Below are 18,084 nucleotides of genomic sequence, written 5' to 3' on the forward strand. Positions count from 1 at the left end.
TTTATATATGCAGTTTAAATTCACACACACAAAAAAAGCACATGTCCTATAAAACAAACTATGACCAAGAGGAACAAAGGTAAAAAAGCAAAAACCTGACAAGCTGAGTATAAACTATGTATTTGCAGTTTTTCAGTTACAATTTTTTGCTTCTTCAAGTAATAGCAAACACTAATAATGAGGAAAAATTTATTAAAAAAATACCTTACACATGAGAAAATATCTTTTATTTTTTGGTGAATACAGAAAATGTCATTAATTGATTTTTATCACAGGTCATGTCAATCTAGTTTACAGGACACCAGTGAGCCCAGGATACACTGTGTGAGAACCAAGAGGTTCACCTACTCCAGGCAAATGATCTGTGTCCATACTTTTATAAACTGTACATCTTTTGGAAATTTAGGTCTGTTCTAAGTAGTATACTGTACTTCATTAAGAATATTTATTTATACTTTCAAATCTAAATTCTGTTCAGGATCTAGCAGTACATTATCTAAACTATAAAACAACATACAATACTTTATTTGGTGTTTGAAGTCTTATTTTACCCTTCATACCCTGAGGATCACATATCTATTAAAAATAACAGCCAACACTCAGTATAGTGCTTGTTTTGTGCCAGTCTAAAAAAATACAAATACATAAACACATATATGCACTTCTTTAGTCTTTATAATGATGCTATGAGAGAGGTACTATTAATTACCCTCATTAGCAGATGACAAAAACATTAAATTTGTCCACCATCACAGAGCCAGAGCAAAGCCTTGGGTTATAATATCTAAATCAATTTTTACTATAGAATCAACACATTTTTGGAAAACATACAAACTATGCAAAAATGAATAAAAGTTCCTTACCATGGATGATGGTAATGGTTGCACAATAATGTGAATGAATGTACTTAATGCCACTAAACTGTACACTTGAAACTGGCTAAAATGGTAAATTGTACATTATATGTATTTTACCACAATACAAAAAGTCCCTATGTTTTTTAATGCTTATGAACAAATGCTTAAAAACATACTTAAGACAATGTATATACAAAAGTCGTTTTCTTTAAATTGTTTTTGTGTGGGTGAGGGTGGGCTGCATTCTAAATTGCATGGACTTAAAATAACTTATTTACTCAGTCCTTCACTACTGGACATGTAGGTAGTTTCCAGACTTTCACCATTACAGAAACAGTAAATAACCACAGTCCTTCATATAAAGCCTACACAGCTCACTTCCTTCACGACTTCATGTTCTACCACTGCACTGTAAACAGCTTCATTTTCTCATTCCATTAAAAATATATTTGCATTTAAAATCTCAGAAGAGCATTCCACACAAACTCTACCTACCATAGTGGAGCTGCCATGAAAGTCAACTCGTAATATACGTCCAAGGAACTTTGGAATCCTTTAGAGTAAGACAGACGAAGCATCTCCTTAGAAATAGTGATCTTTATGGCAAAGTTGCCACTGTTTCCAAGTGGTTAAGGAAGATACTGTTTTAACTACAAAAACCTAAGATGAGGAACTTTCTCCCAGGTCTGACCAAGGTTTCCAATCCACCCTCGTGACAGACAATGGTGACTCTCCTCTGCTTTCACATCTGCAGCACACCTGTCTTCTTTTCTCTGTATCCTGGTTTTCTCCCCATACAATCCCCTAAATATGATGGATTTTATCCCCATCAATTTTTCTTGTTAATACAAAAGCTAAGCATTCACAGAATTGTTGAAAAACAAATCCTTAACCTAAACAAAAACTTCTCAGCCTTGCATGATCAGTAAACAAGTTCCCAATGGGTTTTCCCAATGGACTTTAATGTTTGTGAATTTGACTTACTACCCTGGCCTGCTGTTTAGCATTCTTTAAAAAGGACTGTTTCAATTCATTTTGAAGGTTGTGTTTTTGATTGTATTTAAAAAGGACAGTTAAAGACTGTCATTATCATCATTATAAACATCATAGTTCCCGGACATTTTAAAAGAATGTTTACATGTTATCATTTTTGTCTCTATGAAAGATGGGAAAGGCATCTCTTTCCACTATCTCCAGTAACAGAAACCAGGGCACCAACAGATTAAAAGACTTGTTCAATGTCACTTCCCTAGTTAAACAGCAAAATCTGCACTAGAACAGAGTCTTCTGATCCCTAGGCTAGTGAGTGCTCTTTACTTTAAACCACATTTCATCAGTAGTCACGTAATTAAAACTGTACCTAATTACAAAGACGTCACTTAAAATTCTGAAATTTAAAAGCCAACTTTTTTTTTTTTAAGATTTACTTATTTGACAGAGAAATAGCGAGAGCGGGAACACAAGCAGTGGGAGTGGGAGAGGGAGAAGCAGGCTTCCCGTGGAGCAGGGAGCCCGATGCGGGGCTCGATCCCAGGACCCCAGAATCATGGCCTGAGCCGAAGGCAGACGCTTAACGACTGAGCCACCTGGACGCCCTAAAAGCCAACTTTTAAACAGTTTATAATTATTTGCACCAAGAGCAGCAGTGACACCAAAGGTTCAAAAACCATTCAGCACCACATGCACAGTTCCTCTTCCTCTCCCCATTCCACTGTCCTACCAATCCTAGTATCTTCTCAATTTATAGGGAAGGACACAGGTGGATGTGGTCATCAATGAGCAAACTGGGCTGAGGGAAGCAAGTGTGGGGTATAGTCAGCCCTGGGTCAACAGAGTATTTACATATCACAGTGAGTTCAAAGAATCCTTTTGATCAAGGGTCCACTAATAGCACAGTCTTTGCTGACTGAATAAAAGCTCAGAGTCCACAAAAGCAACAGAGAAGTGGACGTCTGTGCAAACTAATCAGAATTCACCACAGTCCTGCACCTCGGAGTGAATGTTGTGTTCCTTCCTCAGCTACAGAATGGTGGTGGGAGCAGCCAGCCGCAGGAGGAGGGAGCAGCCCCCTTTAATCAGTATGCAGAAACAGTAGTTGGTGGACAATAAAAATAATGGGAGATCCACAGTACAAGAAAAGCCTAAGGCAAATGGAAGAAATTTAGCTGGGGACAACATCATAAAGAACGATAATGAAGCACAAAGGACCCCTTGAAAAGGCAATGAGCAAACTAAAGAAATTAGGACAATGCAGTAAAATGAAGAAGGAATTTCAATCTTAAAGGCAAGGGATCAAGCCTACAGTTAGCTGCTTGGGGGTAACTGTTTTCTTTCAATGTTACCTTAAGGTTTCAAAGCAGTGTTTTATCTGAAAACTGAGTTTGTAGATGTCTGTTTTAAATTACACACATACCATAAATTTACAAGAAAATGTTAAAATGTTTCGAGCTAAAGAAAAAAAGTTGTTAAAATCAGTGCTACATCTCACATGAACATAAGGCATGCCAGGCATGCATTTACTGGCCTACTTTGCATGATGACACTGATAGATGCCTAGAAAGAAGGTAACATTTCAAATATGACAAAGTCATGAAAGCCAGTCTCTGTCTTCTAGAAATCCTCAATATGGTGAGTAAGACTGCTGATTCTATTAATTGTGGCTATACCAGAACTCATCTAACACCAATAATCCAAAAGAGTAAAGGTAAAAAAAAAAAAGAACAAAACAACCAAAACAAAACAGTAAGACAATATTTAGTGTCTTCCTTTTGGTTCATTCCAAGTGCCTTTGAATGATAATTTGTAAACTAAAGGAAATAAGAATATAATACTTTGCATTTTAATAACACATTTTTAACACTAGTATTTTTATTTAAAGTCTGTTGCCAGGTACTTTCATCAATGCCTTATATAAAGTATCTGAGTTTAATCATATCACCTCAAGAGAATTTTACACATTAAGTCTAGGATTTCCATAGAAGTCTGGTGGTGTACCTAGAAAACTCAACTGCCATAACCAGTTTGAGAAGCTTTTTCTGGAGCACCCAAGCAGAAACTGGTGCCCCTTCTCCATCTAGGGTTAAAACAGTTAAGTGGCAGTTGCCTTATGTCCCTAATAAAACCAGGTGGAGGGTGGGGCTGGCTTTACTACCACCCTGCCCAGGCACAGTACTTGGCCCGAGCTCCCTTCTAAGGCAATTGATGACTCCCAAATCCAGAAGACCTAACACCACTTCCATTATAGACCCATCCATCTGGTCAGCCAGGCCTACTGACTTTTCCACTCCAAATCCAGGGGCTGCAAAAATGGCGACCTTTCCAAGTACCTCAATATTTTCATTTTTAGGGTTTTTTAGAAAAATATTTTATTTATTTATTCATTTATTTATTTGAGAGAGAGGGAGAGGGAGAGTGGGGGAAGGAGCATAAGGAGACAAGCAGACTCTGCACTGAGCAGGGAGCCAGATGTGGGGCTCCATTCCGTGACCCCAAGATCCCAACCTAAGCCGAAATCAAGAGTTGAACGCTTAACTGACTAAAGCCACCCAGGTGCCTGCCTGTTATTTCTGGTTTTAATGGCATCTGAATATACTTAGATTGATAGGCAGCCCCAATATGCCATATTACTGCACCCTGGCACCATGTTTATAGCCCAGAGACCTTGTCCATGCCCTCCTGTTGTTTTACCAGGAAGAGAGTAGAGCTGCCTCCTTCATTTGATGCTTGACACAAAGTCCTATCCCAGGGCTTCCTCTCTCCAGTTCACCAATGACAATAAGGTTGGAATTCTCTCTCTCTCCAAAGCAGAAGTATGTCCTCCAGAGTCACTCTGTCTACAGGCCAGTGCATCCCTGCTGCCACAGCACCACACACAACTAGTCACACACAGGCAAGTGTCCTCCACCAACCGCCTTGTGAGCCAGAAGCACATCTTACTCTCCTCACCTACAGATCTGTTCCAAGTGTGCTATCACAGCACCTGACAGGTAGTACTCCAAAGGTGTATGCTCAATAACGGGCTTTAAGTCATAAGATGCCTTACAAAGGTAAGGCACAAGGAGCTACGTTTACCTGAGTAGTTGGTTATCTGAGTAGTAATAAACACATTAGATTTCACTTGAAATAAATTTCCACAGGACAAAACAAAACAAAACAAATAAACAAAAAACTTATTTGCTCCTCCTCTGACCAGCAGCAGCAAGACAATTAACCTTTGAATTGAGGAAAATAAAACTTAAGTTGGGAATTTTAGCATTATTCCATATTTCAAACTGAATTCTCTCAACCAATTCTCATACATAATCCCACTCTTCCCTCAGCAATAATTCTCTATCTTCCAGTTTCCAGACTGCAACCTCATCCCCGACTCACATTACTATATACACACAAAAGCTGCATTTTCTGGTATTTACTAGAGTTCCATGAACTCTGCTGGCACTCAATAAATATTAATTGAATTCATCCTTTACTTGAATGTCAGTTGCATTAGCTGGTCATAATCTATTTGCACAAATAATAAAAAATGTCAAAGAGCAACATGAGATTTTATGTATTACTAATCTAGTTTAAGGCAGATAAGAATATGATAAGTAAATGGATGTTATGTTTTTCATTACCGTTTTTGACTGAGCATGAACATTCAGCCTTGAGTACACCCTTGCTACACCGGAAACCGCCAAGTCTTAATTCTTCATCAGTAACTACTGAGGCAGCATCCCAAGAAGGAATGAGTTTAAGTGGAAACAGTACTGATTAAAAAAGGCTGCTTCCATGAGATGCAATAATATTCTCTTTCATGGCAAAACTCCTTCTTCTTAAAGCTTTATAAATTTACATGTTACTCAAAGAACCCTTTTTATTTTCTACATAAGAAACCATCTAAAGCTCTTTCCTTAATAAAAGTGTTATTTGGAATTCTTTTGTATTAAAACACATAAATTGCTTTATGGAATGAAATAAAGTCCCATGTGTGTTACTTTGTAGATGCAAGTCACAAATGTCCATCTGAAGCATATTAAAATTTTCAAGCTTCAAATTGTTTTCAAATGCTTTTTTAAAAAAACAGGTGCCTGAGAGTTAAATGGAGCTATTTATTTTTATTTTTTAGTTAATTTTCTTACTGCTAAAAAGATAGTATTTAGTACTTTACTAAAATGACTGAAGTGGCCTGAAAAGACGACCTTAATCCTCTTGCTCTATTTGCTCTCCCTCTGAGCCCCTCCATGCTACCCATCCCTGCACTCTGGCCAGCTCTGGAGGAAGGGACCCCTTTATGAATGGGTACTACAATGCTGTGCAGCAAGCCCTGCAGGGTTGTCCATCTTTCAGGAGACCCACACACATTGATTCAGAGCTGCTGTCTGAGACTGCTAAGAAATGCTTTAAGGAGTAAATGTTGTAGAACGGACTGCTTAAATATATATATATATATTTCTGTACCATTTTATAGCCTCAGAAGACAAGAAATATATAAATATAAAACCAAATTGTATAAAACAAATTTCTTTCTAAATGTTTAAAACATGGTGACAGCCTAGATTTCTTTGAGGCCACCCGATTTCCTCAGTGCTTTTTTTTTTTTAATTTTTTTTTTTAAAGATTTTATTTATTTATTTGAGAGAGAGAGAATGAGAGATAGAGAGCACGAGAAGGAAGAGGGTCAGAGGGAGAAGCAGACTTCCTGCTGAGCAGGGAGCCCGATGTGGGACTCGATCCCGGGACTCCAGGATCATGACCTGAGCCGAAGGCAGTCGCTTAACCAACTGAGCCACCCAGGCGCCCCCTCAGTGCTTTTAAGGGAGCAACAAATCCTCCATCAGCCAAAGACCATACTGTGTGACAACAGTCTGGAGGTTATACAGCATAATTTGACTCCCTCTCCTGCACATTCCTTCAAAGGCCTGAGCTATTTCCTACTCATCTCCTCTGACCCGATATTCAGGCTAAAATCTCAGCACAGCCCAGCATGCAAGTTACTGTGCTGTATGCCTCACATTTATTTATTCATTTAGATTTGGCCATCAACCACAGAGGGGTTCTTACTTCCATTTCCCAGATGAAAACACTAGAGCCCACACAAACTATAGGTTACTGCCTCTAAATTCAGTGCTGTTCTTACGACACAATGCCACCAGCTATCCATTTGACAAATGGAGCCAATGTCTGTTTTGTGTGGCACAAGGTCACCCATTTTATTTTGTGTCACAGCTTCAACATAGTGTAATAGTTAAGAACATGGGCCTAGCTTTGTAATCTACTAGCTAGGTGACTTTGGGCAACTTAACCTCTCTGTGCCTCAGTTTCTTCATTTGTAAAATGGAAATGATAGTTCACCAGCCTCAGGTGATTTACCCTTCACTTCTCCCCAGCATGGACTCAGGACCACTTGCAAGGATCTGCCTATTGCCAGTTCTCTTACAGCAATATATTCATCTACCTGCATTTTCTTTCCTCCACAGGTGTGGTTACACAAAAATAAAACCAATTCCTCCTTTTTGATAGGGTAATATAATAGTTTACAATAGTTCACTGAACACACTCTTCTGAGCAGAAGCAATGCAAGTTTTCATTAGGTTTAAAACTGTATCGGAAAGGGGCGCCTAGGTGGCTCAGTCGTTAAGCGTCTGCCTTCGGCTCAGGTCAGGATCCCAGGGTCCTGGGATTGGGCCCCGCGTCGGGTCCCTGCTCGGTGGGAAGTCTGTTTCTCCCTCTCCCACTCCCCCTGCTTGTGTTCCCTCTCTCACTGTGTCTCTCTCTGTCAAATAAACAGATAAAATCTTATTTTAAAAACTGTATCGGCAAAACAAAACAGACTACAAAATTATTTAGGGTACTTATGCTAGAGTATTCCTTCTCTTTGCCCCTCTCCTTGGGAAAACGGGGTGTGTAGCTAACTACACAAACATCGTCCTGATCTGGTCAGTGCACAGCTCACAGGACACCAGTGGTTTCCCAGGGCCACTGCTGCTATGTCTGGCATTTAGTCTGCTCATTCCCAAACTTGTTTCTGTCTACAGCATATGAACTTTGAAAACAGAAGTTTCCCTTTAGGAATTTTCTGCTTTAAAAGTACGTAGAGGGGCGCCTGGGTGGCTCAGTCATTAAGCGTCTGCCTTCGGCTCAGGTCGTGATCTCTTGAGTCCTGGGACTGAGCCCCGCATGGGGCTCCCTGCTCAGCGGGAGACCTGCTTCTCCCTCTCCCACTCCCCCTGCTTGTGTTCGCTCTCTCGCTGTGTCTCTGTAAAATAAATAAATAAAAAAATCTTTAAAAAATAAATAAATAAAAGTACATAGAATGCTTTTTGTGGGGGTTTTATCCTTTAGCTTGTTTCTGTCCAAAAAAATCTTTTAAAAACAAAAAAACTTAGAGAAAAAAAGAGTAATGTATTCATCTCTCTCATCATATAAAACTGGAATGTATGTTACTAGAAAATTAAGTAGGTTATATATTGTTAACTGCATTTAACTAGCATTGTCAATGCATTTGAACTCGGCCATTGTGGTAAGTTAAAGCTTTTATTTCCTGAAACACAAAAATGAATGAGAAAACTTGAAAACTTTCCCAAAGCTGTATGTTCCTTTGAGCTTTTGAATTAAGAAAAAACTGAAGGAACCTCTACCTACTCCTCTATAGAGTTTGGTATTTAAAATAATTTAAAGTAGAACTTAAGAAATGTTTAGGCAGAAATTTCCCTAGATTAAAGTGCATAAGCATAAGAATGATTTTATTTAAGCGGTTGAATACACCCTGAGCTAGATTTTCATTACCAAGATCATATCCATTCTTTGCACGATGCTTTCTGGAGCACTGAGGATCTGATCCTCTGAGACACCTTCTGCGGTCTACCCCAGTCACACACACACCTCTGTGCCTGACAGGACTGCCAGTCAAAGCCTCCTGGCAAGGGGCCAGGTTACGCTGCTCTGTGCGTGCAGTGAATGGACGACCACAGACAGAAACCCTGCAGGAGAGCTTTCTACCTTTGGTGCCATATTGAACTGAAACCTGTAAGGTCACGTTTAACACCAACAATTTATGATTCTTCTCAAGCCTTATGCTTAGAGCATTTGCTCAGCCCTGAAGCAATTCTCAGATGGGGTTTTCTACAAAAAAAGAAAAGAGAAAAGAAAAGAAAAAAGAAAAAAGAAAAGAAAAGAAAAGAAAAGAAAGAGAAAGAAAGAAAGAAAAAGAAAGAAAGAAAGAAAGAAAGAAAGAAAAGAAAAAAGAAAAAAGAAAAGAGAAGAGAAAAGAAAAGAAAAAGCAAAAAGCACTACTGGATGAAAGTATTAGTCTGGGAGGATTATCCTAACCAATTGCTAAGCTGTCTGTCAGGTTTTATCATGTAAAAACTAAGCAGCAATCAACAAAAATTGGAGACTAGCATAACAGCATAATGCCCAGTGCTAGAATAACTACACAGGTAGGGACCATGAAGAACACCACCCCAACATGCCCTAGAAACTGATTTCAATTCTCTTCTAACATAGCAGGTATACATTCAAGTCAAGATGTATCTGAGTCTGGAGTCTGATTCAGGGATTTTCGGTCTGGCCCTTACTAAAGAGGAACCCTAAGACATTAGGTTATTTCCAAGATTAGAGGGCAGGTAATAACCAAGTATCTGGCCCCACTTCTGGTATCAAGAGAGCAAAACAGTGAATAAGTTGTATTTGTACAGGCTTCAGACTCTAATTAATACCTAAATATAAAGCAGTTCTTGCAGGTACAATCGGGAACAAAAGGCAGAGGTCAGTAAACTATAATCCACTGCCTATTTTTAAATATTTCTGGAACACAGCCATGCTCAATTGCTTATGTATGTGCATACTACTTGCATATTACAATGGGAGAGTTAAGTAGTTGCAGAAACCATGTACCTTGCAAAGCCAAAGTATTTGGCCCTTTTCATAAAAATCTTGCTGACCCTTGCTAAAAAGCATATCCAGAGCATTTTATGTTTGACCTTGGGATAGGGAGTAGATCAGGAAAGGTGACCTGAAGAAAATAGGTTTAGCTTGAGTCAGTAGGTTGAAAAAAAGACCATGGACTCACCAAAGTGCCATTTAAAGGGAAGATCAAATTACTAAAATATGATCCTAATGATTACCCTATTACGAGATTAAAAGTGATCCCAAATACCAACAGTAAACTTTAGGATTTATGGCCCCTCTGTGGTCGTGTGACTAAACTAATGGTGAGGGTTTTCTCTGTATTTTCTGCAAATGCTTTACGTTAATGCCTATTCCAGTCTCATTCACATGGGGATATACTGTCATCTCTGCATGACCATAAATCATACTTCAGGGCACCTGCTCCCTGCCCCGTACCATGTTTCAATTTACAGAGGAAAACCAGAGTCCCCTTAGGGGAGAGTGGTATGCTTACCTTGGGCAAAAGAAAAACAGTCTGCGGCCCAAAGTAGATACCCATAATCAATTCTGATTTAGGATCACTGTTTGTTTTGAGCTGGAAGGGACCTCTGATTCTCTGTGGTCTCCTAGACCTTCACAAACTCATTAAAGGTAATGCTTCACAGAGCTTTAAAAAAAAAAAAAGCCTGAAAAGATTTTTAAAAAGAATTTAAGATGTTGATAAACCAGTAAGAGTGAAGAGTTGTACATACTCAGGGTAAGATACCCCCCACAATCCCTGCTGCTAAAACTTCATCAGCAAGATATCCCTCTTTCTGACCTTAGCTCCTGTCCCTGCCCCCTTTGGAACTCTTCTAGTATATGATCTAAAACTGATAGTCACCAGCAAAATCCCCTATATATCCTTACGTTCTTCAAATATTCTCTTCACCTTCCTGTCCTAAGTCGACCTTGGTTCTCCCCTAAAGACACCGTTCCCTGAAGCTCTCCCACTGTCAAAAAGAGAGCTGATAGAGAACGTATCAGATATTAAACTGATAAGAACAGATACTACACAGACCATGAGTGAGAGAAAGAAATGTTAACTGATACAAGCCAAGGAGATTTTGGAGTTGTTCGCTATGTAGCATGGGCACTATCAGAGAAAGTGATACCAGAAGAGGGGTGCGGTCATCACCAAATCCTAAAATTTGTGGTACTGGCTTTGACGGTGGGTGGCAGAGGACAGGGGAACACTTACAGGATCTTGAAAAACGGAGACACGATATGTGACAGTGCAACAGTTGGTAGGAAACACATCAAATGAAGTTCTAGCAGAGATGCCCTAAGTTGACCCACAGACTTGAGAGTAAAAACGAGAAATGTGTCCTGGTGTAAGCTGCTGAGCTCTGGTGGTTATTACTACACAACATTACTGCAGTAAGAGTTGAGTATTTAAGGCCAGCCACCCCATTTGTCTACTAGATCCCACTGGCTAGTCAAGACATTGTTATAGCAATTTTTCTTGTCCTAAATCAGCAGATTTGCCTGTTCTACAGGTTCATTCCCAAAGGTAAATATTCTATAATTTCAGTTGGTCAGCAAATCCTATTGGCTCCAACTTCTAAACATACCCAGAACCTGGTAACTTCTTTTAACTTCCAACGTCACCACTGACTCTAAGCCACTGTCATCTCTCACTTGTATTATTCTAACAAGTTTCCTTATTGGTCTCCCTGCTTCCAGCCTTGCCCTGCTACATAATTTATTCTTAACATAGTAGCTACAATAATTCTTTAAAAATGAAAGTCAGTTCATGGGCATTTTTGTTCAAATCTCTCCAATGTATTTCCAGGACACTCAGAGGAAAAGCCACACACTCCCCTCCTCTGTCACGACTTTCCCCAGAGATCATTCCACTCTGGCTACACAGTCATCCTTGCTGGTTCTTGCACACATCAAGTAAGCTGCTACTGCAGAGCATTTGCACTTGCTCTTCTCTCTGGTTAGAATGTTCCTGCCCCACACATCCAGATATCCACAACTTCATCAGGTCTTTGCTCCAGCAATACTCAGTGAGCATCTTCCAGGCACTGGCCACCGTATTTAAAATTACAACTACTCATTTTTACTTTATCTGTAGCACTTACCGTATATGACCCATAATATACCTTAAGTGTTATTTACTGTTTCCCCAGATAGAATGAAAGCTGCAAAAGGTCAGATATTTCTGTTTCCATTCATAGCTATCTCCCTAGTGCCTACAATGGTGCCTGAAAACATGGTAGACAATCAGTATTTGTTAAATCAATGAATGAATCTGTATGATAAGAGTCAGGTCTAGTTTATATTTTACATTTCTAAGTTATAAAGTAATAAACCAGACACTTACACTGGAAAGGAAATGCTACAGTGAAGACAAACATTCATATAGTTTTAGTAAGATTTTAGTAATAAGTCTTTTTTTTCCTTTTCTCTCATTTACAGAAAAGAAAATACAGAAACTATAGGGACTAGAATTCAATGTAATTATTTCAGAGCCCCTGGACTAAAGCTGTACTTTCAAAATTACAGTTATATATACTACTTATTTTCACCACCACAAAAAATTTTTCCCTACAGGGATATATTTCTGTGATATACCAGTTTCCTAAGAAATGAATAAAGCACTCAACTATAATTCTTAAAACAGAAAACAATATCTACTCAATAAGAACAAAGATCAATTTTTAGAAAAGCAGTATATGAAGTTCAACTTTAAGTATCTTTCATTTTTTCCTTTGCTAATCCTTCTCCAAACTAAAAAAAAAGTTTACATTAATTACCGCTGAAGGCTCAGGTATTACTAAAAATAACCATTTATTTAAAGCTGTTTTTGTAGGAAGAGAAGAAAGATATAAAAAGAGCTGACAGTATTTGTAGAAAAGCACATATAAACATTCCTTGAATGGAAGCCTGTTTACTTACCAGGCAGACAACATGTATCTGTCAGCCATAAGAATAAATACATTAAATTAAAATGAGCACTTCTTATTGTCATCAAATAAATGAAATGAATTTAGCCACTAGATCTAGATGTAAAGCACATTGCTTCAGTTAACCAAAATTAAATTTTGTTTTAAACCAGCACATATTACAATAAGGCTACCCCATAATTATTTTGCCAAGGGAATCCCCCCAACAAAACTAAATAAAGAGAAGTGGGGGTAAGAGGGAGGGAGGGAGAGAAGAGAACAAGAAATCTACTCTTTATTTTAAACGTTGAAATGTCAGTCTACTATGCCTCTGAAGATTACTTTGATATCTCTTCTTTCCCCCAAGGAACTCATTACTTGTATTTCAGGGGAGACAGTGCTGACAGACACTAGCTCTCTTATTAAAGACTTCCCTTTTTGTGGGAACTGAGCACACTCATCATACCATTTTCAAATTCAGTTAACAGGTATCTTTTGGCATACTGATGATAAAGCCACTATATTCATTTCAAGTAAAGATTTCAATTACTGTATAACTCTTAAGGTGACTTATGTTTTTTACTTACCAAGTCCTAAAAGATCAACAGTGGGCTCTGCAGCTTTTTTAGGGCTGGTACTTTTTTTGGGCTCCAACTGCTGATCTTCTTTCTTCTGCAGCTTTAAAGGAAATAATCAGTTTTATTAATTTTTCTTAAATAAATTGAACAAGCCTTTTAAGCCCCAATTAATTATGCATATTTTGATATAGTGTAATGAAGTGTATGAAGCATAGTGTAATGAAGCCCCAAAAATTTATTATTGTATAAAAAACAAGTAAGCATGGTCACTGAACTTGAAATGACAAACCTTACATATCAGGATCCCAAAATAGTAAATATACACACTTAATGTAATTGTTCTTAATCATTTAAATCCTTTATATGAAATTACACTTTTTAAAAGAACTCCATTTCATATTATTTGCTAGCTACTGTTAATGTGCTCTTAACTAGAGGCTGGGGAGGCCTCAGAATCTTCATGAGCAGGCTGTTAGTCCCCGCATCCACACTGCTGATATGGGAGACACCTGTGCACCCCGAAGAGCCTAATGAAATGTTACCTGATAGGTTTTCCTCCTGAGTCTACACGATCAGTTACATTTTTAAATATAATGTTCTTTTAGTTCTCAGAAACCCAAGTCACAGTTATCCATTCTAAACTTTCTCTTTATCACTTATACAGAAATGTTCTGTAGGACCAGATGAAAAGAAGCACATCCACCGGATTATCAACTTGAAAGCCTACCTCTCTTCTCACTTTTTTAATGCAGATATAATTGGCATATAATATTAGCTTCATGTGCACGACATAATGATTCCACATTTGTATACATTGTAAAATCATCACCACACAAGTAAGTGTAGTTAACATCACCACACATAGTTAAGGAATTTTTCTTTTAATGGTGAAAACTTTTAAGACCTACTCTTAGTAAATTTTAAATATACAAGACAGTATTATTAACTATAGTTACCATGCTGTACATTACACCCCTAGAACTTATTTATTCTGTAACTGTAAGTTTGTACCTTTTAATCCCCTTCACCCATTTGCCCACCTCCCACCCCTGCCTCTGACAACCAGCCCTCTGTTTTCTGTATCCGTGGACTTGTTTTTTCCATTTGTTTTTGTTTGTTTGGAGTTCTTTTTTAGATTCTACATATAAGTGAGATCATATGGCAGTTGCCTTTCTCTGTCTTATTACTCTTGGCATAATGCCCTCAAGGTTCATCCAAGTTGTCACAAATGGCAAGATTTCATTCTATCTTATAGCTCAGTAACATTCCATTAAATATATAGCCTACCTCTCTTAGATCAAGAAAATAAAACATTCTTTCACTCACATTCATTTCTCAAACCATTCCTACAAGATCATTTCTTCTACAACTACCTAAAAAGTTCATAACTTAGTTGTTGTAGGAGTACATTTTTGGTAGCTATACAGATATATAATTTCTAAGAACATGTATCTACTCTTGTTTTCAGTCACAACTATCTCCCTCAAAATTGTTTGTGTTACTTATTTAACCTACCATCACGGATATCAATTCTTTAATAATCTTCTCAAATACAGAATTGTCAGCCTATAACAATACACAATTCTCAGAAGTTTAACAAAATCCATTTCACATTTTCTTCTATTTTTCACCTCCAACAGAGGTAAGACTTATTTTGTTTATAGCAAAATAATTTCAAAGCACAGTTTATAGTAACCACGGAGTCAATTCCAACTAAATACTTAAAATGCTAGAACTTCCATCCTTCCTTCTTTCCTGGACAATCTGTATTGAATGTATAAGCACTCAACTCTGCAGGAGAACCTGAGGATTAAGTGGCCATAAAGCACGTAAACTTCAAATAACATCTAAGCAGGATTCTAGCAGCTTCCTCAAACAGGTCCTCATTGATCTTAATTCATACCCCTGTCTGTAATATTCTAAATTTTACCATATAAGTGTCTTATGCCTAGAAGGCACTTAAAAATCTAATCCCTGATTTAACCTAAAATCAGAAAGTCTTAAAGTTGAAAATAAACTTAAATAATCTGGCCAATCTCATTCACTTTGCAAATTCAGGCTCAGATATCATATGCTAAATAGAGAGTGACTAAAGCTTATTTTCTGTCCCCCAGTTTAAAATTCTTTCTTTGATATATTTTACTGAAACTTCTTCCCTGCAAAAGCAGCATGGAATAAAACTGTAAGGAATTCCTTCCTATTTACTTTCTGCATTCTAATAATCTTCAGGCCAAAATGACTTCTTTTTAAAAATTCAATTCTGGTTTATGAGTTATTTTCCCACTAAATTAGAACTACCTTTTAAAATATTGCTGAGTATGAAATTACCCATTGTTTGGAAAGGGAAGAAAAAGCTAAATCAAACAAGAGATCCTCTGGAAATCCTGACTCCCATCCTCAGAACTACTGCAAACAGTCTAGAAAATATCTTTCCTTCCAGATGTCACACATATATATATGGGTTCCCAGAGTTTCTCTTCTTTAGATTGCAATTGCATCATAGTTTAAATAGGTGTTTATCAACCATCTCCGTAGAAAACTATATAATATAGAACATGTATATAAGCAGTGCAAGGTAAAGAAAAACTTAAAGAATAAGGGGTGTATCCTAAACATAGTTTATCAAACTGCAGACATGGCCCAATATTCAGTTTTGAAATCTAATTTTTGGATAACAATTAGAATTTTTTTGGCATTAAAAAAATGAAATAGAAAACAGTGCACTGTACAAAGTATTCATGAATTGTTTTGCATATTTGTGCACACATGTGAGCATATGCAGGCTGGATCATAATATAACACATAGTTCTTACCAGCCTCATGGGTTGAGAAACACTGCTCTGAATACAGACTGCTCCTTGGCTCCTTATAGTGAATCAACCTATATGAGTGAAGTACATCTATGCCCTAAACCTTACAAACTACTCCAAAAAGAGGTGGCTATTCCTGATGGATTTCAACAGTTCAGACATGATTATCTTAGAGTTGGCATTTCATAGGTTGTCTCACAAATTAAAAAGGCAAAAGAGTCGATCACTTTAAAAACTACCTTGTATCTCTTCATCTTCAAATCTTGCTGAGGCAGTATCACAAACACACTGATGTGTGGCAGAGATAATTTTAGAGATCACTCTTTTATATATTCATAGTAATCCAAGTACTACCTTAAATACACTGGTGAGAGCTACAAAGATTGAATTCAGATGATACTGTTCATAAATGTAAACTTAAGAAATGAGCCTCATTATTTTTATTTTTAAATCTATTAAAGAGAAAATTCAAGGACAGATACACCAAAGCAACAAACTATATAGGTAAGAAATCTTTTTTTTTTTAAAAGATTTTATTTATTTATTTGACAGAGAGAGAGACAGCAAGAGAGGGAACACAAGCAGGGGGAGTGGGAAAGGAGAAACGGGCTCCGCATCGAGTAGGGAGCCCGATGCGGGGCTTGTTCCGGGACTCAGGGATCATGACCTGAGCTGAAGGCAGATGCTTAACGACTGAGCCACGCACGCACCCCAAGAAATCTTGAAATTCTAGCCAGAATAATATTTAATCTTTCAGAACTTAAATATACATAGAAAGATATTAATTTTCTATTCAATTTCTGTGAGTGACTTTCTAATAACTAAAAATTAATTCATTTACACTTATAATTATTCTTACAGGTCTTTGTGTAAAATGACAGAAATAAAGCATTTATTTTCCTAGTCTTAGATGATTATAATATCTACGAAATATAGACTTGAGGGATAAAAAAATCTTTGCTTATATGGTGCCATTATGAGAATTTGGAAGAAACTCTAAAAAAATCCTCTAAATTAATACAGCCCTCTAAAACAAAGAAAGATTCAGTATTTTTTAAAAAAATACAAACTAAAAATATCTAGGTATTGCATTTTTTCCATGATGATGTACATTTAAGCCCAATGCCATCACCAATAAATTGAGAGGCAAAGTCTATTTCAAAGAGGCTTTGAAATCATGTCCACTGCTATGGCTTCTTGACACTGCCATATTCTAAAAGCTGTCAAGACACTCAGTTTTTGACTGAAGAGGAAGATTACAGAAGGCCTCAGACACTGAACTAGAAAGACAGTGTCAAAATAATAAATCTCCTTTCTTCGCCACAAAGCATAATCTAGCATTTCAAAAATGAAACATTTAAAATTATCAAAATCAAATCTCAAGAAATAAGACAGGAAGTTAGGAATAGTTTTTTCCTTCTCCCTCATTACAATATCCATGGCAACAGGGCAATGTGACATCTTTTAAATAGCCTGGATTTATCAAGAAGGAAGCAGAAGTACCCTGTGTTTATCCTGAAAACACCTTTCATGGCCACTCTGAAGTCCACTTAGTTTCTATAGCAAAACATATTTTTCACTCTTTCTTTATTTATATAAAAAAAATATATGAGACATGTATATATATGTATATATATCTCACCAGATTAATGTTAGAGAAGAACTATATGTGGACTCCCAAAATATATTCCAGTTAGACATTTTGATTAACAAACAGATGTATAATACATTATGCCTTCCTGACAATCTCTTCTAAAAGGAAAAAATCTTTAAGAACATATCATGGAACACTACATCAAAAACTAATAATGCAATGTATGGTGATTAACATAATAAAATTTTTAAAAATGTAAAAAAAAAAAAAAAAGAACATATCTGATGATTTCTACCAGACTTAGATATAACACTTACTAAGTACTATTTGTTAAATATTTTCAGGATATAAAGATAATAAGCCTTAAATCAAAGTATTAAAACACAAACTATTATTTGTCCTTTTGTTCTACAGCATAACAATTCTGTTGAGCTTTATAAA

General features: G+C 37.1%; 1 protein-coding gene across 2 annotated transcripts in view; it reads right to left on the reverse strand.

Moving 5' to 3' along the window:
• Nucleotides 1-18,084, reverse strand: part of SMAP1 (small ArfGAP 1) — a 164,049-nt gene that overhangs the window by 11,585 nt on the left and 134,380 nt on the right. For both annotated transcript variants that reach the window (XM_028097738.2, XM_028097739.2), the window contains one exon: nucleotides 13,249-13,339. In XM_028097738.2, coding sequence (XP_027953539.1) covers nucleotides 13,249-13,339 — 91 coding nt within the window. The remainder of the gene's footprint in view (nucleotides 1-13,248; nucleotides 13,340-18,084) is intronic.

This window comes from Eumetopias jubatus, unplaced genomic scaffold (genome assembly GCF_037043125.1).
Source record: "Eumetopias jubatus isolate StellerSeaLion01/CBP00866 unplaced genomic scaffold, mEumJub1_p1.0 scaffold_6, whole genome shotgun sequence".
NCBI lineage: Eukaryota > Metazoa > Chordata > Mammalia > Carnivora > Otariidae > Eumetopias > Eumetopias jubatus.